The 26,066-nt window shown below is 36.1% G+C and overlaps 2 protein-coding genes across 5 annotated transcripts; one reads left to right on the top strand and one right to left on the bottom strand.

The window, feature by feature from the left end:
- Positions 1-899: 899 nt before the first annotated feature.
- Positions 900-5,066, bottom strand: LOC119986239 (protein TRANSPORT INHIBITOR RESPONSE 1-like). Of its 4 annotated transcripts, none has more exons than XM_038830812.1 (4): positions 4,193-5,066; positions 3,351-3,840; positions 2,027-2,799; positions 900-1,261 (listed from the first exon to the last, which is right to left on the bottom strand). In XM_038830812.1, the coding sequence occupies exons 1-3, from the start codon at positions 4,693-4,695 to the stop codon at positions 2,044-2,046; spliced, it is 1,749 nt and encodes a 582-aa protein (XP_038686740.1). In that variant the 5' UTR covers positions 4,696-5,066; the 3' UTR covers positions 900-1,261; positions 2,027-2,043. The 4 variants fall into 4 exon arrangements, with proteins under 4 accessions (XP_038686740.1, XP_038686739.1, XP_038686738.1 ...); XM_038830811.1 differs by having other exon boundaries at positions 900-1,271; XM_038830810.1 differs by having other exon boundaries at positions 900-1,338.
- Positions 5,067-19,633: 14,567 nt separating this feature from the next.
- LOC119985240 (cyclin-B1-2-like) lies at positions 19,634-24,103 on the top strand. Its single transcript, XM_038829472.1, has 4 exons — positions 19,634-19,841; positions 20,083-20,183; positions 23,057-23,154; positions 23,766-24,103. Exons 1-4 carry the CDS (start codon positions 19,716-19,718, stop codon positions 23,864-23,866), a joined length of 426 nt encoding a protein of 141 aa, XP_038685400.1. The 5' UTR covers positions 19,634-19,715; the 3' UTR covers positions 23,867-24,103.
- The last annotated feature ends 1,963 nt before the right edge of the window (positions 24,104-26,066 follow it).

A 26,066-nucleotide genomic window follows, 5' to 3' on the forward strand; every position in this document is an offset into this window, starting at 1 on the left:
AAATGTTTAACCTTCGCATAATTTTTATAAAATACTCATTATAAAATGTAAAAAGCTTTTTTATAAAAAATATTCGATATAAAATGATTTTTTAAAATGATAAGTGTTATAGAGGTGGGCCCACGTTATTTAAAAAAACAAAAAAAAAACATTTATAATAATAAAGTGGGCCCATGTCGTTTTTATTTTTTTTAAAAAGGCAAAAGCCTTAAAACACCCAAAAAGAAAAGCTCCAAGCCAACGGATGCTGGCGGTAGTTTTGGTGCAGCAAAGCCGCTAACAACAGACAGAAGTGTTTGTGTGTGTTTTGTAGAGCGATTACGTTGATTTTCAACGTTAGCTATTAAGCTATGAAAAAAACTGAACTTAAAACTCTGAAATAAGTTGTGAGGTATTTGATAAAGCTGTTAACTGTTGTTAGCAATTAAGTTGTGTAAAATATATTTTGTTTGTATTATTATTAACTTATAAGTATAATTTATCATGTAAAAATTATAACTACTTTAATTTAATATTTAAATAGTAATTTAATAAGAATAATTATTAACTTATTATTAATTTATAAGTATAATTATTAATTTTACGCATAATTATTGATTATTATTAACTTATAAGTATAATTATTCATTTATTATTAACTTATAAGTATAATTACTAATTTATTATTAATTTATAAATATAATTATTAATTTATTATAATTCTATTGTTAATTTGGGTAAAATATAAAATTAATTTATTAATTTTATGTTGTTTGGTGAGGCGGTCCCGCAAAGCGGTACTGCTATGGTAACTGCCTCACCAAACACACTCAATTAATAATGTCTCGCAATATGTCAAATGTCATTTGCATTGTACAGGGAGGAATCTTTAGCCATAGAATGAGAGATTTAGTGGGAAATAATCAAAATTATAGGCTAACGAGTCATTTTTATTCAAATGTCAAAACGTGAAAAGCACATGGACATGTATCTTCAGTGTGACAAGTACAAGTACATGTACTGTAACAACACAAGTACGTACGTAAGTTAGGATAAAGAGAGAAACAAAGGATGGAATTGAATGAGAGAATTCTGAAAAAGTGAAAATGCTCGTAGAATTGTTTTCTTAATACCACACAGATGTGCTCCATTCCTCATGCTTTGGTGGTACGTTCTGCCTCTGGATATGTGATTTTCAAAGGCAATGTCATCAGAATGGCAAGGCTCATAGGTACCTATTTTGGTTTGTCTCTGCCCCCTGCCATGGCTGCTTCATCAACTTCTGCATTAATCTTAAAATCAAGCACTTCAAAATGCTGAACTCAGATGAACAGTTCATTCCATCCTTGGAGACCATAACTGAATAAGCATTAAATCAACAGTAGTTAAAGACACTAAAGCTTTGTCGTTCCTTAGTCTGTTATTTTCAATCAACAATTTCTGAATTTCTGTCGTTCGATATTTATCAGCTGCCATGCCTGCATATGAGTAACCTGTTCTCTCAAAACTTTGCTGAATAAATTGATTTTTTTGTCAAGCACATAAAAAGCATATAGCCAGAGATTTAGCTTATGATGTAGCATTCAGATGAGCTTATAAACTCAAGCAGAAAATATAGAACTCATGTAACTCACAGCATGAAGACAAATAATAGCACAGTTGAACAACAAGAGGCATCTGTAGGCCCGGCAAAGGGTCCATGGTCTAAGTTGTGTAATGTCAGCAAAAAAAACGCAACCTAAACTATGGTTAAGCAGGACTTCAGCCACAATTTTGGGTAGATAGTTCTTTGCCGACAAGACATTATTATCGGGGGTAGGTCAAAACACAAAACAATCCCACCAATTTGTCACTTACTCTCTTAAAGATCACATGAACTATATGGAGATTACACTCCAAATATCCCCTTTGAAGGGAGACCCATCACAACAAAGGTTCTCTCCGCATACATTTTCACAACAACCCACGCTTTGTGTGTGTGTGTGTGTGTGTGTGAGAGAGAGAGAGAGAGAGAGAGAGAGAGAGAGAGAGAGAGAGAGAGTATTACCAAACATTTTATAAACTTTAGAGGGTGAGAACAAAAGGAGGAGCATCCCTTCTTGGACCTGCAACAGATCGATAAATATAAACTTTATCAGCTAGACCTTCATCCCTCTCATCCTCCTTGATTACCTCCACATTAAGCCTTGGCATCTCCCTTGCCAATTTCCTACAGCCATCCATTGTCACATTGCAGGAAGACATCCATAAGGACCTCATAGATTCATACATCTCCACACCAGAGAGAAGTGCGGCATCCCCAAAAGGACAGTCCCTAATCTCAAGTTTCCTCAACTTTGGACATCCTCCCAGGACACACTGCATGCCCCAATCACTGCTGCCAGCAAAAGCCACTGAAAGGATTTCCAGGTTTTTCGCATACTTCCCAATGTATTCAAATGCCAAGTCAGTTAAGAGACCTGAAACTGAAAGCCTCCGTAGCTTTGGACAAGTCTTCACTACCGCACCAAAAGCCTCATCCATAGGTTCATTTGTTATGTAATCTGGCTGGCCTGGAGCAATTATGCAGAGACGGAAGTGGGTGAAATCAGGGCAATTCTTCACGACTGTTGCAACGGCAGCATTAGTCATCTGTCGGCAAAAGTAGAGGACATAGTGAAGTCTTGGGCAGCCATAAGACACAGCTATAAACCCTGCTTCAGTCACCCCATGGATAGCTTTATCATCAAATGGATCTGCAGGAAAAACACGGAGTTCCTCGAGCAAAGGACAGCTGGAGCCAACAGCCTCTAGCCCTTCATCTTCTACTGTGTCCAGAACCTGTATCAACTCATAAGTCAAACTAGGAAAGTCCAATGCATGCAAGGATATGTTTTTGACAATTATTTGTAAATACTTACCGATAGAATTAACTATCCCTCAAAAAAAAATTCACATGAAGTTCATCTACCCAAATTTATCCAGGATTACAAGTCAATGTTACACTGCTTACCAAAAATCTTACTATGTTAGGTATCTGTGCGAATAGTTCAGCATTAACAACAGAAGAGCATAATAAACCGTTCATATTAGACTATTACAGTTAGCAAGTAAGAAATCAGATTAGCCAAATCTCCCAAGTAATATTCATCAACTGAAAGTGCTATTTGATTGCTGCATCATAATGCTTCCATTATTGACTAAAATATTAAATATAACTGTCTCCTCATGTATATATCCAAAACTGCTATTACTTATGGCACATGAAAATCAAATATAAAAAAGAATAATAATTTATCTTCCACTCTACCTTATTATATTAACCACCAGAGACTAATCAGCTTCCATGAAAAGAAATTAACAAAACGATATTGGAGGTAATGGTTTCTTACCCAAAGACGCCGAAGATGTGGACACTGAGCAAGAAGCTCAGCAATGTCACCACCTTGTAAAGCTGCATAGCTCAAATTTAGGAAAGTCAAATTTGCACAGGCAGGGAACATAACTGGGAGATTCAGTGCAGTTGCTTCCCATAAACCAGAGAGGCTATGCAGATTTTCACAATTGCCAAATGCTGTTTCAATATCAGTGTACTGGACTGTTATCTCTTGTGAGAATGAACCAGTGCCAAGCTCCGTCAATTGGGGAGCACAAACTAGCAGCTCTTCTAATTGTTCCAATGAAATACTTCCATTAACCTTCAAAACCTTCAATGATTTGCACCGACCAACAAGTCTCTGGAGTGCATCAAAATCAACTTCCCTATTCAGATTAGCAAAGTTCAGGACTTCCAATGATGTTAAGTTTTCAGGAAAGCAGCTCAACCAATCTCCACTTCTGTCATCAATAATGTTCTCCTGTATGTCGAGCTCAATCAAATTCCTGTTAAAAGAGCATAATCAGAAATTCTTTCCAAAGAGCTATACAATGGATGGGAAACAAGCAACTCTAAATTCAACAGTCAGTTAGATTTAATTCGCAAAATCCCTAGATAGTTCTACTGAACAAGAAACTTTATGCTTGAATAAAAAAGAGAAAAAGGACGGATAAGAGGATATTGAGGCCTCATGGTTAGTTCTGAAACAAATATCACTCTTTCAGACAAAAACCGCTTAATCAAAACCCAAAAAAAACGACCGTGCCCACAAGTACCCAAAAACAGAATGAAAATGATGCATAAAAGCAAGCAACCAACAATAATCTAACAATTAACAATGACAGAATAAATTCGTACTTGCAATCTGTGGCAATGGCTGCAAGCCCGTCAGTGCTGAACCCATCACAGCTTGAGAGTGAGAGCTTCTTAAAATCAGGAAAGTTGAAAGCCAAAAACTCCAGACTCTCATCACTGATAACCATTCTCTTCAGCCTGAGCTCCTCAAGAAACGGGTACTTGGAAGCAAACATGACAAGCCAAGCGTGGACATCGGCGCCCCAACCTTCCGGCACCAGATTGAAGTCGGAGAATCGAGGCTTCCCCTTTAGAGTCACACTTCGGATATTGGGGAACCTCCTGACAACAATTTCAGGGGAGACTGAGTAACAGTTGCCGATAAACAGACGGGAACGCGACAAGCGCTCGGAATTGTAGCAGTCCTTGCAAACCAGAGAGACAGAGTTACGGTCTTTGTGGGTTTCGATCAGAGGAAGCACTAGCTTCAACACCTTGTCTGGAAACGAAGACGGCCCAGTCGACTCGGGCGAGGCAGACGATTCGGTTTCTCTACTTGTATCCATGAGAAAAGACCCAAATCAACAAAAGGGGACTGAAGTGAAATGTTGAAGATAAGGAAAATGGGTTGGAAGAGCAGATTCTTGTACGGGCTATTAACCATGGATTCATGGTGGGTGTTGCTGGACCAGGGAACAATGCCATGTGAGAGATTTGGTTTCTGCTTCCGATGTGGATGACCAACAGTGAATAGCCATGTGAATTGGGTTGTCGGTGGTTGATGACAAGTGAGTATGTCATGTGGTTCTTAATTTCTTATTCTTGTTCTTTAGCATCTTCCATGGAATTGGATGCTGTGATTGGCACTGATGAGGATGGTGATTGGAAGGGGAATTGGAAGCGTTGCGAGTGGAGGATTGACACGCAACACTCGTCTATTTGTCGTCTCCCAAACATTGCGAGGGAGAATATATTCATCTTTAAATTATTTATTAGGTCTTAAATGTTTTCTAAAGGAGTTGGATTTATTTTGGATTTGCAATAAATGAACTTTGGAATATTTTCATAGAGTTTATGTGTTTGGGACATTTTAGTAATTCCGTGGATCCCCTAGGACGAGTTGTTACATATCTATTGTGACGTAAGCTTCTAATCAAAATTTCATTATTTCAAAATTTTACGGGGCTCATAATCATGTACAGACAATACCAATAAAAGTTCATATTTGTTATGGTCTCACTATTCCATGTGTTCTACCAAGAAGGTCTTGACACAACAACTTAGTGCGATAAAATGTGTGAATTCATCAAAAAATTAGTATTTTGGAGTTAAAAGCATGAAGTATAGAAAATATTGGATATATAGAAAAATGAATTTTACAATGCTCAACCAGATGAGGTGAAAAATGTCTAAAAAGATCAGATATTGTCATGATTGCTAGCTAACAGGGCAATCACATGACAAGAGGAATTGTCCTGCACTTAATAACATTTAGGTACATCATTGGTCATAGTACATTATTGGTCTTGATTAAGTTAGTTAACTAATTTATTTGATTTAGTTTATCTAATAAATCGCACTTGATAATAATGTTTTTTTTTTCATTTTTTGATGCAAGATTGACACAATAGGATGATGTTTATTTTTTACACAATGGAACGACACAATCTATTAATGCTTATTTTTATCATATAATCTGTACACAGAGTTGATGTTGTTGATGGATTATTTGTAATCATATAATTTGTACACAAAGTTGATACTGTTTATAGATTTTTTAATAGGCAAAAGTCATCAACACCTCCTGTGGTTGAGGCCATTCTAAGTGCACCCACTCCAATTTAAATTGAAAAAATTACACTCCATATACTCTGTTTAAGCATCATTGTGGATTCTTCCATGCATTGACCTTTATCAGAGTAACGGAGATCTAAATTTCAACAGACAATCAGCTTATGTGTCATTGATTTAATGACTTAGTAAATGACTTTTACCATTTTTTGATCATGTAATCTGTACACAAAGTTAATAATGTAGATGGATTTTTTTTGTTGGAGCTAATGTTATGCTAATTGATTTTTTTAGTGCTATATTTTCCTTTGATGTTATGATATGGATCATGTTATGACAGTGATGATGTACTATGTAAATCTAGTTGACATGTTGATGTTAAAAACTCCTCACTCGAATTCAATTTTACTCTCTTACTTTCTTTGATGTTGGCTTTTTTTCTCAATCAATCTTGTACATGTTATTAGGGCAATAACATCACAGAGATTATGACTTTAGAGAATACATGTTAAAGGCATAACCTAATGGTCAACAATAGGTATAATGGAATATTACACTACAACTACAATATAAAAAAACTCAACGATCTCGTCTATGTGCAATACAACTACAACAAAGTTAGAACTTTTTACTTCTTTTGAGTTTTAAGTGAAAGGACCCAAACCAAGTTTGGGCCCTTGTACCTTTAATAAATGTTATCCCACTGATATGTAGCCCCACAACTTTAAAATATTAGGTTTTCATCTTATACTAAAAAAAGAGAAGAAGAAAAGAGCGACGTCAAAGATAGTAGGAACGATAGAAGAGTATATGAGGAAGGGACGAGTGCTCTTCATAGGAAGGAAATCGATCTTAGGCATAATCTCATCTCCGTTCAAGTAAGAGTGTAAGTAGACATGCTCCTTTTGTTTTAAAAGTAAAAATAAAGTTAGCTTCAAAATATTTTTGTAAAGAAATTTAGGAAGGCTTTGTTAAATGATTTCAAGAATTTTAGTTATTTCAAAGAATGTTTTGTTGAATGAAATATGAATAGAGTTTTACTATATATTTTTGATATGGACAAAACTTTAATGGTGATTTCGTATCGTTTCGTATGATTTCAAATCATTTCATATTTTGAATCCTTCTTAATAAACTGTCCGAAAGTGTATGTGAATTGACAACAAAATTTAATGCATATTGTTTTAAAGTCTTCTTTCTTTTTGAATTTTCAGGTTTGTCTACTTACGGGCTTGTAGCTCACAATTTTGTTTTCCAAATGTTTTCAAATGAAGAACTTGAGCATAGGATGCATGGGAAGGGATATCGAAGTCATGTTATTTTGTTTTATAAAGAACTTAGTTTATTTTATCTCTTTTTTGTAGGAAGTTTTGAGCTAGACTTCACATGCATGTTATGATTATGCAGTTTTGTGAACGAATCAGGATTCCTGCATGATTGGGGTTTATTTTTCTATGCTTGTGCCATGTAAATGTCTGAGGAAGGATTGGTATTAGGTTTCTTTAATGTGGAACCTTAGAGTCCTTTGTGTTACTATAATTCAATGGGTAAAGATGATTAAATGTCATTATGAACTGTAGACTTGGTAGGTTCACCAGCCATTTTTTTCTTCCCTAGTTGTTCTAGATAGGAGGTGGATTGGTAAGGTGGCTAAGATTTGGGTGCATGCTTTGAAATCATATATTGATGTTTATAAGAGTTCGAATGTTTCTTTTGATTAGAGGACTAAATTGGCCAAAAGAAAGAATTTGTGATTTTTTTTAATAAGGTAAATGGTGTTTGCAATGTCTTGGGTTAATGATAGACCTGCATAAGAGGAGTGATCTTATACAACAAGGTGGGATAGGTGGTTAGCTAAGAGGGTAACACGTTGCTTTTCTATTAGGTAATCATTATAACAGTTTCTGTATTGGTAGTTTAAATGGGGTTGTGGGAGAATAAGGAATAAGGTTTTGTGTAGTGTGAAATATTTGCAAGTTGTTGGCTTCTCTAAAGCCATTGGGAGGCTACTGATTCCTCAAAAAGCAAATTATCATTGTCAATCTTCAGTAGTTTAAGTTCTATTCCATCTTTGTGGTGCTTGTATTTGGGTGTGTTCTTATCAGTAAACTTTTTAAAGATCTTCAAGATGCTTTGTAAGTTTGGAATCTAATTGTTCTATGGTGGTTTTCAAATAGAAGTTAACGGCGTTGTCACGTCAAATAGAAGATCTTCAAGATGTTTTGTAACTTTGTAATCCATTGCTCTTTTGTCAACTGTTTAGTTGCTAGGATGATGGCAAACCTTTCTTCCTCCTATTCTTGTTATTCCTTCTTTTCCACTCATTCCTACTTTTTCATGTCTTGTTACTCTACTTTCTCTTTGCATTTGTCTATCCACTCCATGTGAATTAGCACCATGTGGTTTTAGCTTTTAAGCTTTTTTACTTTAGAGTTTATTTATCATGTTTCTATGTTACATAATTATCTTGATGTTTGAAGTTGGAACTATTGAATTTTGTTATTGTGGTTTATCTTTGTGACATCTATTGTCCCTTATAGGCGGACTATGATGATTGGTTATGAATGTCAAGCATGCTAGAAGTCTGTAGTATTTCAACTATAATAAAAATGAAAATGAGAATGCGTACAAAATCCAACTTGAGAAAGAAGATTGTACAATTGTTAAAGGGTCCTTAATGACAATCTGGATTCAAAAGCTTCCGTCGGTAGCAATAGTTTCAACTAACAATAACTGTTATCAAAGAAAAAAAACATATAAAAATGTACTTGTAACTCATTGAATGTAAAATTTAACAAACTTACAGAAATTTACCATTGACTTCAACGAGTAAACGCCACAAGAAGAATCGAATTGCATTGCTTGAATTGAAAGTTGATAAAGTATTTGATTAAATGATGAATAGAGCTTGACCAAAAGAGAATAAGAAATTGAATTCAATGTAGGCTTGACAAGTTTTGAAATTGGCAAGAATTGAAAAGAATAATACTTAGCAGACAGAGGCTTTGAAAGTAAAATTGAACAATTGGTTGTCTATGAACTGACAAAATTTTAATTTGACACTAAGATTGATTTTGTATTAATGTGCGAGAGCTTCTTCTTCCGTGTCTTTTGCAATTTATTTTTGTTGTCTTGATAACTATCAACAATTATCACAATGTTCACTGTCTCCATCATTCAATGTTAATGTTGAATAACATTGACAGAAGTATAGGCATATTGTTTCACCTAGTAGTATAGCAATATTCTTTTTGTTAGTGACATTAATGAAATAATTTAGGGTCTCTTACCAATTACATATGTCCTCCTTCTTTGGAACTCAAAAGTTGTTAGTCTTGTTCTTCACATTGTTGATGCCTATTTCCTTTTGGTGGTGTTTCTTGCATCTACTTTTTTTTTTCCTTCTTTTTGCAGGTTGTTTACTCCATGGAATGTGTAACAGCTTAGTTAAACCTTGATGTTTTGAGCTCTCATGGTGTTACTCCAAAAGGATAATGGGCGCCTTTAAACTATAGTGATTTTGTACTGTGCATTTGAGTTTTAATGTCTATTAATCTTGACCTTTCATTTTGCATTGGATTTAGTAAAATGGTGTTCGGTGCTTTCTTTCTAGTGGTTGTGATCATCTATGAGGTACTTATTATTAGATATTTTTTATTACTTGCAACAACCAAATTTAACGTGTGTTTATGTTTAGTTTGGATTCAGTTGATATAAGTGTTACATAGTTTTATCATATCAGTTAGCTGAACATCGTTATATAACATTGATTCCAACGCCTCATCATCAATGTAACTAAAGTAATTTAATAGAATTGTAAGATCAGGATCACATAATCTACATTGAACTTCAACTCTTTCTCTATCTCTCTCGATGACTCCCGGCATGTTTTTGTCTATCCTGGGCCACTTGAAGGTTATTCTTAACCATATTTATCTTTTTCAAGGTCCATTCTATAATCTTCTTGTTGGCCTATTATTGAACTCTTTCCTCATCCCAACATACAAGAGTTTGACATTTTCTTGCATACAACGCTTCAAAAGGTGCCATGTCAATGCTTGCTTGATAGTTATTGTTGTAGCCGAATTCAACCAACTGTATATATATATATATCTCATCCTCCTTTAAAATCCAAGACACATACTCATAGCATGTTCTCTATTGTTTGTGTTGTATAATTTGACTAACTGTCTGTTTGAGGATGATGTATCATACTTAAAATTTATTCGTATCCCTAACATCTTCTGAAGTTGTCCTCAAAACTTATATGTGAATCGTGTCCCTATCTGAGATTATTAACCGGGGTACTCCATGTAATTTCCCTCATATATATCTCCGACAGCTGTCCTTTGCCTCTGTGGTGATAACAGGCAAGAAATAACCCGATTTTGTAATGTGTCAACAATTTTCCTTTTTTGATATCTCATTTTATTTGCACTCCTATCCTCTACAATTCGTATTCAAATTTCATCTTTGTTACACCATACCTTCTCTTTCTAGGTTCAGAGTCCACTTTTATACTCAATGCATCTACAACAACACTAACATTTTTGGGATTATATTTTATCGTGAAGTCATAGTCCTTGAAGAGTTTCAACCACCGTCTTTGGCACAAATTCAATTCTCATTGATCGAGTAGATACTTCAAGCTCTTGTGATAAGTGAAGATGCAAATTTTGCTCCATAGAGATAGTGTAAATGTTTTAAACTTTGGAATAATGTAGTATGCATCATGAATTTGATAAGATTTTGTAATGGAATTGTGGATTGAATAAATGATTGACATAATCGGTAACTCATGCCTAACTGAGCTGAGCTCTAGGAATAGTCTAAGGAACCAAAATCGCGAGGGCTTAGGATTGAGCAAAGCTCTCGACTCGGGATTCGTGGGGGTCTAAGATTGAGCAACGCTCTCGACCCAAAATTCTTTAGCAAGAAGTAGGCTATTGGAATTGTATACTCCAATACCTAAGATAAGGCTCTGGATGTCCTGCTAGGCAAACTTATAACCTAGTTAAGTAATAACTAGTGATCGATTTTCAATGAAAGACAGATAGAGAATCATGGTAGGACTAAAGAATAGTTTAAAGTCGATATTTGGGATACTCAGTAATTTGTTTAAATGTATTGAATCATTACATTAGGTTGAGCATACTCTTGATAAATATTATATCATTGTTTGCATGGGCATTATATATGGATCATTATATCCGGTTTATCCTTTTCGTCTTCAATTTATATTTTAGTTTCCTTTTCGACGCAGTTAAATTTCTATTTTATTTTCTTTGTTTATCTCTATTCTCAGGTGAGCAGGAGGATGAGCAGCTGTAGGACGTGTGATGCGGACATAGTCCATGTTGCTCCTTTTTGTTCCATTTGTTCTACTTACACTCTGATTATCTAGTGGAAATGTAGAATTACTTTGTTTATTAGGATATTGGCCTATTTTGTTTTTAAAAATTTTACGATGTTTGACATGTATTTCTTGACATGTCTCGATTATGTTGATGTTATTTGGGTGCTCAGACACCAAATGAGATGTTTCCATATTTGGATGTCCGAATGCGTATTATGTATGGATTATGCAGGTTGCATGGATTGCATTTTAATTATGCTTTTGAGAAAAAATTTCTTGACCACTTTTGGTAATTTTTCATGTTAGGGATTGCTTCAACATGTTGGTGTCATTGTTAAGCAATGTTACGCCACATCGGTCGTTTGATCCCGGGGCATTTTTGTGATTTCCTCACATTGCCTTTCTATATGGAAATCAGGGCGTGACAAGGGCATTGATATTGGCTTAGTTCCTAGTAGCAGGTTTATTGTAAAATCTATTTCACGTACAAGGGGTAGTCTAGATAACTCCTCGGGAAAGTGGGAAACACATCCGGGTGTTCTCTTACTATTGGTATGTTCTCTAACTGTGAACCCTCAATCATATCATTTATGACATAGGTTAAATAAGTCTGGCACCCCCTTTTAATCATCTTATCAGCTACACGTGCAGTAATAATACACTTTGGTAGGATTCTTCTTTCTCCAATAAATGTTATCCACTATGCCCCTTCGATAGGTATATAAACATCCTTACTTAAGAAATCCATCTAATGAACCCAACCTTGAGATGCCTCTCCAACTTATTTTTTATCACCAATGCAACTTCATTTGACATCCTTCTAAGAGGTTGTTTGTGCGATTTGTAACCTTCTTTGATTGGTAGACGATGTTCTACGATCTCTCTGGAAAGGCCTGGAATCTTCTTGTACACCCAAGCAAAATAATCCTAAAATTCTTCAAGGAGCTGAATCATTTCCTCTTTGATGGCTCAAGGCCTTGACCTACTCAACTTATATAAGTGGTCTTGATATTATTGACTTTTTTGTATGATTGAGATAATCAACCTATAAATTCTAGTCATTAGCGAGTCGAAAATCTAAGTGTAGATAGTTTTTACCTCTTCTAAAGAGGAATCATTGTTAAAGGTAATTGATTTAGGTCTATCATGTTTGTTCGGGCCTGTCACTCTAAGATTTCAATGTCTTCATCATATAGCTTAGCTTCTATAAAGTTTGCTAACGCAAAAAATGGATTCTTGTTTGTCTTACTCACTTTTATATCATTTTCATTCTATAACACCACGCGTTGATGTAATGAGAATGGAACTACCATATATCTAGTCTCTCATCAATAAGAGATTATATGTGGAATGTGAGTTGATTACAAAAAACAGAGTGGTTTTATAGTCTTGTTGTCAATAGTAAGATTTACATCAAGGATACCTTGAGTTATAGATCTCTGCTATAAGTCTAATATAGTAGCATTAAAACCAAATTAGACTCTTACCTACAAATTTTGTGCATGGTAGATCAAGGCATCTAGTTTGCTACTGATTTGTTGTCCACTTGGAGCCTACTGACCAACATTCCATCCACATGACCTGAAAGGTAGAGTGATCGTAGATGCTGAATCATGTTGAGTGTTGGCTTCTCAAACATAACACATGATATTGGCTCATCTTCTGTATTTGTAGAAGCTTATTCTTGGATGAACACAATCGATTGATGTCCCCGAGTTGCCTCTTAAGGAGATGTTTAAGCTACGTCTTTGTTTGGTTCCTAAACTTTGTTTCCTAAATAGTTCTTCCAAAATGTCAACAACTGCTGGCTGTTCCATGATAGACACATTTGTGTTTGGGATAGCTTCAATATTCCCTATATCTCTTGGAATGGCTGTTGGGGAAGTTTGGCAGCATCATGCTCTTTTTGTCGCTTCTTTTGTAACCTCCTTTTCTAGGTTTTAGTGGGGATGTGCTTCTTCTTCAGATGCTAGATCTTTATCCAAACTGGAGGCTTGAACATCCTGGATTTGGGTCGTGGGGAATGGTGATGGACTGACCTACGCACTATTCTTCTGAATTTATATACCTTCAAGGCATTGAACTTGCTCCCCGAGCTTGAACTTCAGTTTAAAACTTCTATCTAAAAAAGGAGTCTTTAGTCCCTTCCATAGAGTTGGGATGAATCTTCCTTCTTTAGGTAGCATGTGTTTCTGATTGAGTAGTATGAACCCACATTCTAAACAAACCTTGGTCTTCCAAAAGATTTTACTTGTTGCTTCTTCTAAAAGCTGACGGTCACAATAAAATTCCTTAGGATTTGGTGTCTGTAGATGAGGTCATTGCTCTCTGTTTGGAAGTCTGGATTTCCGAACGTCTTCAAAAATCACCTTCTGTCTTGGTGTGGATCTAGGCATTTGGCCTATGTTAATTGATACCATACGTGTTCCCATCTCTAGCGGGAATATATTGGCATCAACTCCCATTGCTGGTTCAGAAACAATGAAATCCCCTATATCTATCATGGCCTGGATTCCATTTATGAAAGCAACTGATATTCATATTTTATACCACATTTTATGTGTATTTCTATGAGAGTTCTTGATGATTTATGGTGAAATTGAGTTGATCCTATTTGAATTTCGTGTGTGTTAATGTAGGAGAGCCCTAGCAACTTTATGGATCCAAGAAGGGTTAAATCAGCCTTAGAAAGACCCTAAAGGCCGCTGCAGCACTCCCAGGCACTTAAGCTTGCCAAAAAGAGCTTATTGGATCAGGGGTTATCCGGTGCCCAGGATTGCTCCAGTGTGCACAATTGAGCCAGAGAAAATAGGAGCTACCATATGAGTTGCAAGTGGGCCCGACATTGAAAGTGCAGTTTTTGATTTTTTTTCCTAGGTTTCCTAATTGTCTAACCCTAACATATAAATAGGAGAACCATGAAAATTAGATAGACATTCTTTTTTTAGGTTTTTGCAGCAATCCTTCTTCTCTCTAATCTTAGGCAAGGGTTTCAAGAATTCAAGACTTTCCCTAAAGACTCAATTCCATCATTAAATAGTGCTTTCTTCAATCTTCTTTCTATGTATTCTTATTTGAAAGTTGTTTTTATTTCTTGGATGATGGTTTGTAACTAAACCTCTAAGTTATTTAATTTGATGAGTACATGATTATAGTTGAATGATTGCTTCATCACCAAATATGCATATAGAGGCACCTCCTTTTGGCTAAACAAGGTTGGCGCCTACTAACAAATGAGTCTTCTCTTCGCAGCCAGGTTATGAAGGCTAGATACTGTCCTCACACTTCCTTTCTAAAAGCTTCCCGAGGATCTAATCCCTCTTTTGTGTGGTCCAGTCTTCTCTCCGCCAAGAATCTTGTTTCTCGTGGGGTTCGTTGGAGAATTGGGAATGGGGAATCAATTAATGTTTGGAATGATCCCTGGATCCCTGACATACACTCTGACATTCCTACCCCTCTAGCCTCGATATCAGAAGGTTTGAAAGTCTCTGACATATTTGATTCAACTTCCACCACCTAAGATTGCAGCCTGCTCTCTTCTCTCTTCGATCCACACACTGTTGCGGCAATACAAAAGATTCCTCTCCTTCAAAGGAGATTTTGGGACAGCTACATGTGGACTCATAATCGGGATGGCCACTTCACAGTGAAATCTGCTTATAGACTTGCTCTTGGCAACTCTCCTCTTTTTGAGCAAGCTCAGACTTCCTCTCTGGAGGTACCATGGTCCAAGCTTAACAAGCTATCTCTTCCCCCACGTTCTTAATTTTGTGTGGAGGTTGGCTCATAATGCACTACCAACAAAAGACAATCTAATCAAGAGAGACATTGAGATCAATGGTAGATGCATTTGCTGTAATACTGCTAATGAATCTAGCTTCCACCTTTTATGGAATTGCCCATGGACTGTTCCAATTTGGAGGCCAAAAATTGCTAGAGTTTGTTCTCTAATTGGCTCTGTTCTCTCCCCCCAATCTTGGATGGCACAATTGGTTGCTTCTCTTCCAAAGGAATTACTAGAAGATTGCTTCAGGTTATTCTTTTTCATTTGGTTTGGAAGGAACATATTACTTCATGAGAACCATTTAATGCCCATCCAAGATATCATCATTAAGGCATCCTTTCTCAAGTCTAACTTCTCCAGTTCCATCCTCCAATTAGGAGAGTGAAAATCAATGTTGATGCAGGTTGGTCGGTTGTCAATCCTTATGCGAGTGTAGGGGTGTTTGTGAGAGATTCTAATGGGAAAATATTAGAGTGCATTTGATTTGTTTTCTGTTTTCTATTTTCTATTTTCTATTTACTGTTTTTATTTTCCATCCCTATTTTCTATTTCTATTTTCTAAAACCAGAAAACATGTTTGGTTTGAATCGAAAAATTATTTTCTATTTTCCATTGTGGCATATGCATCTCAGTTCTCAATTTATTTGCAACAAGAACAAGCAGTTTGAAGTAACATTGTAAAAAGGTTAAGAAAGGGTGAGACTATACTTTGAAAATGAAGAAACTCATCCTTGCCGATGATCACCAAACTGCCCAGCTTCAAAATCTTCCTAGGGAAAATAGTAATGGAGTCCGTTAAAAATCAGCCCAATAACCCATTAATCGTATGGTGTCTGTCTTCTTCTTAGCACTTTTGTCTACTCCTCTCTTGGCCTCCCTATTGTATTTTGAATATCTGCTGCTTAAATTTTTGCAGTTTTCTTTCATACATGAACACCAGCCTTAATAAGTTGTAAATGCTCAAACCACCTTTAGTGGTTTTTCCTCATGTTATCTTTGATCAGAGATACCCTTCGCATCAATTTCATATTCTTGTTTTTGTTATTCCATTTAAAAAACTCTTAACCAAAATAATTGATACAAACAATAGATGGGGAATTTCAACAAACACTTTGAGTGCAACTCTGTTAACAGCATTGATACCTCTCAATTGATCAATGAAAGCACCACAAAGGTTACAACATAAAGCCAAACCAACCAAGAGACAACTTACAGTAAAAAAAATAGAGAACCAGGATGGAGACTTTCTTTTATAACATCTCTTCCCGAAACAATTCAAATAACTAGTCTCATTGACATCTGAGTGGTGTCCTCTCCTCTAAACTACTGACTTCGACTCGATTCTCCTCCCATACCAAAAAATAGTCTCATTGACATCGTGACCCTCCTCATCAACAGCACGCTTGAACCCAGTCAGATCACCTGAGGCGAACAACTCACGAAAATAGAGAAATTTCACTCCATGAAATCTCTCAAAGAAGATTATGGCATGTGCTCGTAGATCTACAAATCAACTATCAAGGAGACCTGGATCTAAAATTTCGAGTCGATTGGAATCTTGAGGTGGAAGAGAGTGAAAGGGGAAGATGGCAAGATTAGATGAGGAGAATACTTAATACAAAAACAAGGGAAATACGAAGTCGAAGACGGAGCAGATAGAATTCCGTGTTTTCTATTTTAGAAAACGACTTTTTATTGTTTTCTATTTTCCAGTCATTTTTTATTTCTATGTTTTCTAAAACAGCTAACCAAACATGTTTTCTAAGGTATTTTCTGTTTTCTAGAAAATGAAACTAGAAAACACTTAAACCAAATGCACTCTTAGCTTCCAGCTTCAAACGCATTCCATCAACAGGGGGAGTCTCTATGCAGAAGTTACAACCTTTCTTTTCGAAGTTGAGTTAACCGTGGCCATGAATCTTACGAACTTTATTCTTGAGGGAGATGCGCTTATTATTGTCTCTGACCTGCAATCCAATAGAACCGTGCTTGCGCCCTATGGTTCTTACGTGGATTTTATTCTTCTCCTTCTAAAGGATTCTCAATGTGAAATAGTTCATACTCCTAGAAGCAACAACCAGTTGGTTGACTCTTTGGCGCGTCATGAAATGAATTGTTTAGATTCTGTTATGCTCTCCATTGTTGTAATACCTTTGCAATTTCTTACTCTTCTATATAATAATGAATATTTTTTCCCTCAAAAAAAAAAGAGGCACCTGTAATTCCCCGACCCGGAATGCGTTACTTTTGGTACCATATAAATCAAACTATAATAAATTCAATCATCACACCACCCGAAATTTTGACAGCACCTCCCCATAATACGGAGGATGCCAACCTGAAGTAAACACGCAGCAAAATCACTAATATAACCACAACCTAGGCAGGGCCTTCGGCCATCTAACAATTCATATCACAGTTAAATTCTCAATTCTAAGCAGTGCCTCAGGCCACCTAACAATCACACATAATTTCTCCACGCACAATAACATGTGAAATCAACAATCAACACAAGTAGCAATCCAGCAGACATAAGATATCGTCAGGACACAAAGTCTAGAAACCCAGTCTGGGAGTCCTGATCACACGGAGTACCCTCCCTACCGTCCATTCCTCAGTCAAGAATATGGATATCACACGACGTCTCAACTAAGAAATATAGATACGACCAAAATAGTAATAACATAAATCAAGTTTAGAACTATCTAGTCCTATCACTCTCCATGGGTCCATCCATGTCACGCACCCTCCTCCTGATCCGAGACCCTGGTACCGGAACTAGACTCACCTGCGAGGAGGGAATGGGAGAAAGAAAAGGGTGAGCGAAAGGCCCAGTAGGGAATAATAAAGAGTAAGTGAATAACATAAGGCTGAAATATAAAAGAAAGACACAAAATGCAACAATATGATAGCTAACATCATGTACACCAAACACAAATAGATAACCACGCCATACGAGATCCTAACTTGGCCCACTGGCATCCCTACACATATCAGGACCCTGAACAGCTCAACGACATCATCGCATGGTGTTTCGAGCACATATGGAATCCTAATCCGGTCCACTGGCATTCCCGTACTCATGGGAACCCTAAACGGCCCAACGACATTCCACATTTCACATCAATCACAACTAGGAGATATACGGGTCCATACCCGACATCTTCCATGCAATTACAATGCATGTCCAACATGGTTATGCAATAGGGTATACATACAACCTAAGTACATATATATACTACTACTACATGATGCATGTTCAAGAGTAATTCATGCTCAATGGAAGATTGAACAAGTAGGGTATGTAATATAATTCAAATCATACAATAAGGATATCACAGAGTAGGGTTGTTCTCCCGTAGGTGCAATTAAGGCGAGAACCAATTTTAATGAACATTGAGAAAGAGAAACATTCGTAATAGGATAACATATTCAAGAGAACAAAGGTGGAATTTCCCTACCTCACACTTCAAAAATTAGCTATGTAAATTAATACTCAACCTTGACCTTTCCCGGCCTCAACCAACCTATTATTCGGTAAACCCATCCTCCAAATCAATATACAAACAACTTCAATTACACATATCTAACACAAATTAATCCAATAAATCAAGAACCCATTACCTTCTCTTACCCAAAACTTTCCAAGTTCTTGAACTTCACCTACTCAAGTTTGCTACTTCAACCAACAATAGAATCTAGCAATACAACCATAAACAAGTCTAAATCAACCTATTAAATCACTAATTTCATCTAATTTAAAGATTTTCCCCCAAATCTACAAAACCCTAGAATCCCAAATCACCCAATCTCTAAATACTAGCTTTTAGGTTTAAGAAACTTACCAAGGTTATAGAAACAAGTAGAAGGAAGGGATTCAAACTTCCTTTAGGCCTCAAATGATGTAAGAACTCATGGATTTGAGTTTGTGTTCAAACCTTGAAAGATTAGAACAAAGAGAGGAATTTAAGAATATATAAGCTAGATAGAGAAGTCATGAATCCAACTTGAAACAACTTGAAAGAGGACCACCTTACCTTGATTGATATCTTAAGTTGATGGGAGGAAGGAAATTTGAGAGAAAATGGGGTTTAGGGCTTGTTTAGGTCGGGTATGTTAAGAAGATTCGCGAAATGAGTGTTTAAATCAATCCTCGGGGTGCAGATTTTAAGGAGGTGTCCGGACATCTCTATAAGTGTCCGAACACCTATGCCTAAAATCACCCTGTTCCAGTTTCTTCTATAACTGTCTGGACGGCTTTTAAAAACTATCCGGACGGTTACCTCTGTAGTAAAAAATTTTAGTTTTAAAACCATTTGTACTCCCTCAAATCACTCGGTATTAATTTTTAATGATTTTATACATATATATATATACTTAACATATGTTGATCCTACTTAATTTCTAAAAGAAAAGGAAGTTTGGGTATTACACTTCCCCTTTTATAAATCAAAAAGTAGTTTGTGAATTTCACCCTTAAATTTTAAGGGTCCAGATTAAATCACGAAATCTAACGAAAAACTGATGCGTTCATATCTGACAAGGCATAGAGACCCCGTCCTCTAATAATCGATTGCCTTCCTTGTTCACAAAGCCACTCTGAAAGAGCTTGGCAAAGAAACATCAACAGAAGAAGACGTAGTAGACTCTAGATAATGGAAGCTTCAAAGACCGTAGCACACGAAATCGGTGGGATCCAAAACGATGCGCTTCGGTTCGGCCTTAACGGAGTGAAGAGCGACATCGTCGGATGTCATCCTCTCGAAGTCGCATATGGAACTGTAAACTCTCTTTGATTCTCTCTTATATTTTGTTTGGTTCCCGAGAAAGTGAGAAAAAATCGAGTGGAGAATACTTTGATATTGGGGGTTCCCAAGTTAATTTTGTTATCTATTTACTTGTATGAAAAACATACCTAAATGGAATGCGAAAATTATACTGGATATTTGTATGAGTTTTGATTCAAGTTTTGGGTTGAACTCTCTAATTTCTCTGGCTTTTATTTATTTATTGTGGTTTTAGATACTGAAAAATAAAGAAGACGTGAAGAGACAAATCCTTGCAAATACCTATGGGTCAGCTCTCCCATTGAAGATGGATCTGGACAAGCAAGTTCTTTCAAAGTATGGATTTGAAGCCTTTTATTTGATTTAATTTCTATGATTTTGAACATTTGACTCCATATGACTTGATGATTTTTTTGAACAATGCTTGATGAAGTTGTGGGTTAGAGTTACAAGAAAAATAGATTCTAGGCTTGAATAAATCTTCACTTTTGAACAACTGCTGCTCTTTCAAAGAAAAAGATGAACAATTGCTTTCAGTCAGGTCTAGCTTGGCAAAATTTTTGATGTGGATGAGAGAAAGCATATTTCTTAGACATCCTCACAATTAGAGCTAGTAGAAGATAAGAGATTTCGTGTCATGGAACATGTCCAGGTCTACAAGAAAATTTTTTCTCGTGCATTCCAAAATGCGGCATAGCGGGAATATTGAAACTGTCCTTTCCAGTAATATTGCTGCTGTCTTTTAACCGGTTTTTGTTGTTGCTGGAACTATGTGGTATGGTTCAGCAACTACTTGATCCCAATCGTTATCATTCACATCAACTCACTCTAGAGTCTAGACAAAGATAAAATGATTTGGTGATTTGAAAGCCATATTTGACTTGACTCTATCTATTCTGGAACTAGTCTGATGGAATAGATAATTTCCTTGTTCAAAAGAATAGGTAAGAACTCCTTCCCCAAACTTAAAGCACTTCCATACCTGTGGTGGCCTGCTTCTTATCCTTTTCACTAGGTACGAGGATCTATTCTCCCCTTCTCCCATTGAGATAACACTATGACTGATAAAAAAAAAGCACTTCCATACTAGAGCTATAGCAGCTCTCTGGTTGTGTCTGTCAATTATTATGGATAATCTTTAGTAATCTTAGTAATCCAAACTTGTTGAAGTTACTCCCCAGTCATATGATTACTTTAATAACAATAATGTGAAAAGAAAAGAAATCTGAAACCACTCTAAAATAGAGTGAGGGAAGGAAAGAAAAGGGTTGAAAGTCATTAAGATAAGAAGACGGTTCTCGTGTCTATGCTACTGCTCTTGGGTGACAAAAGTTTGGAGTACAGTGTGGAATCTAATGGGTGTAAGTTGGGCTCCCTGTAGTAATTTGAGATCGGAAGTTGAAGCTTGGCACCTCCTAACCTCTTGTTAATCGAAGGCTAAATTTCTGCTTCTGGCATGTCAATGCACCTGTTGATTGATCTGGAAAGAGTGTAACTCTAGAATTTTCCGCGATAAGGAGTGTTCGATTGGGGTTTTCCTGGATAATTGGCTTTCAAAACTCAAGATCTGGTCGATTGGAACTTGTTCTAATATTTTCGATTATATCAAAATTATGTAATCTAGTTTTTCTTTCTGTTAAAAAAAATTGTATATTACTGATGTTTGCCTCAGGAACTATTGAACCGTGCAGGGTACAATTTTCTTCTTTGCTGTATAACTTTAAAGTCTATGGTATGGGACTTTGTATGTTATAGACTTATTATGTTTATTACAACTGCTGTATTTTCAGTGGAATTTTGTGTATTTGATTGACTAGCAACTGCCAGTAGGGAAATATATAAATTTTTTATTCATCCAGGGCTTTAGTCTATTGGAAATTTATACATCAAATTTTTTGTGACAAAATAGAAAAATAGAAGGGCCATCATAAATGAGATAGTGGTTAACCCTTCAACTACTAAATTAGTAAATTCTCATCATTTTTTAACTTTTGGAGAATTAGGCTGCCCTAAACCCTAACTCTTGGATTTTTTGGTGTATTGTTGATTGTGTAGGCAAGGGAGAAGATTGTACTTGGATTGCCATTTTTAGAAATATTCCCTTTGTTGGAAAGCTGAAATGTCTGTGAATTTTTATCCAAGGGTGTTAGAACTTGACAATCACATCCTGTTATCTACTAAGAAATGGTGTGAGGAGAAGGAAAGTTAAATCACAAAGGTCACTCTCTTTCATGTCTTGTATGTTTCGGCAATAAAGAGCTGGAATAGTGATCTAGGTCATTTACAAATTACAAAGACAGCCCATGCTAATTTGCTAGGAAAATGTGCAGGATAAGTAGAGACAAGATTTACTCAAATTCTAATTTATAGGTGGAGTCAGATTAGTAGGGACGAAACAAATGTTTTGCCTGTCTAAGTTCTCCTTGAACTCGATTTACTATGGCAACACCAAGTACCCTTGGATGTATATTATAAGCACAAATAAGTCCCTTTGTTTTCAAATATAACATTGATTTTGCTACAGTTATTGGGGTCCCTGTTAAAATTTTCATATAGTCATGAAAATTTAAAAATAAAGCAAACTACTGTCGGAATTTCCATTAATATAAAATTAACTAGAATCCCGAAGCATGAAATCTATTTATTCATTCAGAATTCATAAAATAATTATATATATTAAAAGTAAATTGTACCCTTGTCATAGTCTCAGCAATTATAGTTAATCATGGGTCTTATTTTCTTTTACAGTATGTTTTATTGACTCTGATAGTTGGGGATATTGCTAAATTTTTAAAAAGTGGTGGTTTGTGTATTTTTTACCTATAACCAGGAGCGCTTGTGTTATATTCGTGATAAATTTATATTATATCTTGGTTTGAAGGTGCTAATATGGCTTTGGGGAGTCCTTTACAATCAACTTTTCTGAAGACTTTTAATGGCAATTCTATCATTTTAATTTCAAAACTATTACCTTGTGTTCTCTGCAAATTTGCTACTCAACATTCGTGTAAGTTAAACCATTCATGGAGGAGAGGGCTATTTTGTTTCGCTCCTGCCTTTTTTTTTTGGAAATTCATTTGGATATGTTATCCTTTTGTTCCAATTTTTCTGTGAAATTTTTGCTTGTTTTTCTACCATTTGTAGTTGACATTTGTGCGAATGCCATACTAATTATTTGATCTAATTTATCTTTTTTAATCTATTTGCAGATTCAGAAGGCCACCAGGGGCTATCCCATCTTCCTTCCTAGGTTTGGAGGCTGCTACTGGGGATATGGAGGATTTTGGTTTCGAGCATTATCTGAACGGTAACAAGATCACTTTTATGTTGTAGCCAACATCTCTCTACAGTTCCATTTCCTTAGAAACATCTTCCTAACTGCATTAGTCAGGATTGTTGAATGACTTTCACATTTTCAAGCCATTATTTTTGGAGCCTTCATCCTTACGGATTAATGAGCCATGAGGAAGGTTATAATTTTCGCAAGATTTTAGAGAGTTACAGATTAAGTTCACAACATTCTGAAACCATTTATAACCAAAACAAGTGTCTTGGCTGAATATACTTGCTAGTTTCCTTGCACCTTGGTGGTTTAGGTATTGAATAAAGGGGTTTGGTTTTGTTTTTATATATTGAATATAAATGATAGATTTGATTTCTTTTGCAATCATATGGCCACCGGTAGCTAGGCTCAGAATTTTCTCTAATTTCTTTCCTTATTGGTAGAACATTTACTGAGTTGAATTTCTTTTTTTGGATAAATGTGAGCATGCTGTAATGTGATATTTGCTTGTAGCCATTAGTGCTTCCGAGTCCTTTCAAAAAAGTCATGTTAAATGAACAAGTATGAACAATTTATTATATTTTGTTTTTGCTGGCTTTGTTGAGAATTTATTGTTCTATTCTTCTTATTTTCAGATCCTCGGGAATCTGAAACTTTCGTGCCGGTAGACATGCATCATGGGATGGAAGTTCGCCTTGATCTTTCCAAGGGACCTGCCTGCAAAAGCTTCATGTAATGTAGGCATCTCATGTAACGGATTTAAGTGTTAAATAATTGTCATTTGACGATGTTTAATGGATTTCATGCTTTTTCGAAATCGAGATAGTTAGAAGTATATGTTTTCTGAACATCATAGAAGAGTCTGACTTTAAAGTTTGCATGGCCATGTTGTTCGTTAGCGTGTATGAATGGCGATGTTGCGACTTTGAAAAACTTATTTGGTATCTTGTTAGTTGTTACTCCGATTTTCCTTTTTTTTATTAGCAGGAAGTAGGAACCACCGGGGATGACTGCATGAAATTTACTTTTTCTCTTGGTGTTCATGTCAATTTTTCTTGATTCTCATTCCTCGCAGGGTGACTTGCAGTCTTAAAATATTATTTATCCGATGCTACATGGCCACAGGCTATCTCATGCTTTTGTAAGTTAATTCTTGTAAGCTAACTATTGTTTAGGGATGATAATGGGGTGGATTCGGGTAGAGTAACCTCTTATTCTCACCCTTAATAGCCCTCGCACTTCCCATACTCTCGTGGATATGGAAACTTTTCACCCTCACCTGTTAAAGTATTTTTCAGACCCTAACCCTCACTTCCAAAATTCAAAGTATTTTTCAGACCCTCACCTCCTCATACCCTTGAGGGTATGGAAACTTTTCACCTTGAGACCCTCGCCCTCATCCGCTGATGCGGATTCTCTCATTTTGCCTATCTTTTTACATGCAAATTTTATTTTTCTCATTGTAAATATTTTTCAATTAAAAAAGAGCGGGTAAACAGACAATTGGAAATGAAAGGTCTTAGAGCGGCGTTCCCCAAAATGAGGAAAATCTCATTTTGGGGACTCTTTTCCAAAAAAGACCGCTCCAACCGATCCCTCAAATCATCCCCGAAAATGATCAACCAACCCCACCGTCCCCCATATTTGGAGAGTTTCCACCATCCTCCAAAACATTAAAATCAATATTTTATACAAACTATTTTTCTCTCTGTTCTCTCTATGATGTCAAGATCATCTCTGTGGAACCCCAAATCAAAAAAAAAAAAAAAAGGTCTATAAAACCCAAAATCAAAAACAAAACCACATCCTGCAACCGCGAGTCATGTAGATCTGTGAGTCATGTAACTCATCGAAAGAGTGATCGATTGAGGGGTATTGACTAAGAAAGTTTGAGGTTACCGTTCGCAGGTAACCTCATAAAGATTATATGATTGTCATCTCTAATAGACTAATATTGTTTCATAGAATAGGCTTGTAATTTTGAAAAGACAATGTTGCAAAAGTAAAATTCAAACAATAGAGAAAACAAGGGTGTTGCAAAAGAAACCCACTCTGGCACCTATGATGGATACCTAAATTAGCATTGATTTGATTTTTACTGCTACACTGCAGCTCTTTCTTCCATGTCTTTTCTCCCTGTCTCACCTAAAGTAGTAGCATCAAATGTTTTCCACTATTCCACTAACAGTAAGTCACACCTCTTCAAAATTGTTAGAAAAATGGTAGTCAATTTAATGACTAATTAATGAGAGTCATAGAATAATAATTGATGAGTATTAATCCGAACACCGTCAGCGTGTGTTTACATCCACTCATTCGATTACACTGCCCGAGTCGTACTTGTCGGCTCTACATTAAATTGGAGAGGAATAAACTTAAAATACAAAAAGGACATAGTTGTCATTTAAAAAGGACGTAGCCGGTACTTTAGTAATTGTTGACGAGCTCTATTTCGGGCGAGCCATACCTTGTTGAAAGCGGAACGATGAGAGAAATCATCAGGGCCGGCTCCAAGGGGAGGCCAGACAGGCAATTGCCTAGGGCCTCTCATGGGAGGGGCCTCACTTTTTATTAAGTTGTATGGTTTTATAAGAAGAAAATATCCTAATCTTTAGCAAATTAAGAAAACAAGCCCATTAGGCTAAACACAGAATGACAAGGTCATAATTGTAAAATAAGAATTAAAGAATTGAAAGAACACTAATAAAGACCAAAGACTAAGAGAACCTGTTCTGCACTTTTGCTGTTTGTCGTCTACAGTCTACTCATGTTATTGAAAAAAGGTTTTGAGAGTTTTGAGATAGAGTCAGAGATTGAAAGAGAAGGGAAGCCACCGGTAAATCACCTATCATATATTTCTATTGCTTTGGCCTTTTTTGGCACACTTAATTAGAAATTGTAAATTGTTATTTGTTTCTCTAAACCCTAATTTCCTT

This window comes from Tripterygium wilfordii, chromosome 19 (genome assembly GCF_013401445.1).
Source record: "Tripterygium wilfordii isolate XIE 37 chromosome 19, ASM1340144v1, whole genome shotgun sequence".
Classification (NCBI taxonomy): domain Eukaryota; kingdom Viridiplantae; phylum Streptophyta; class Magnoliopsida; order Celastrales; family Celastraceae; genus Tripterygium; species Tripterygium wilfordii.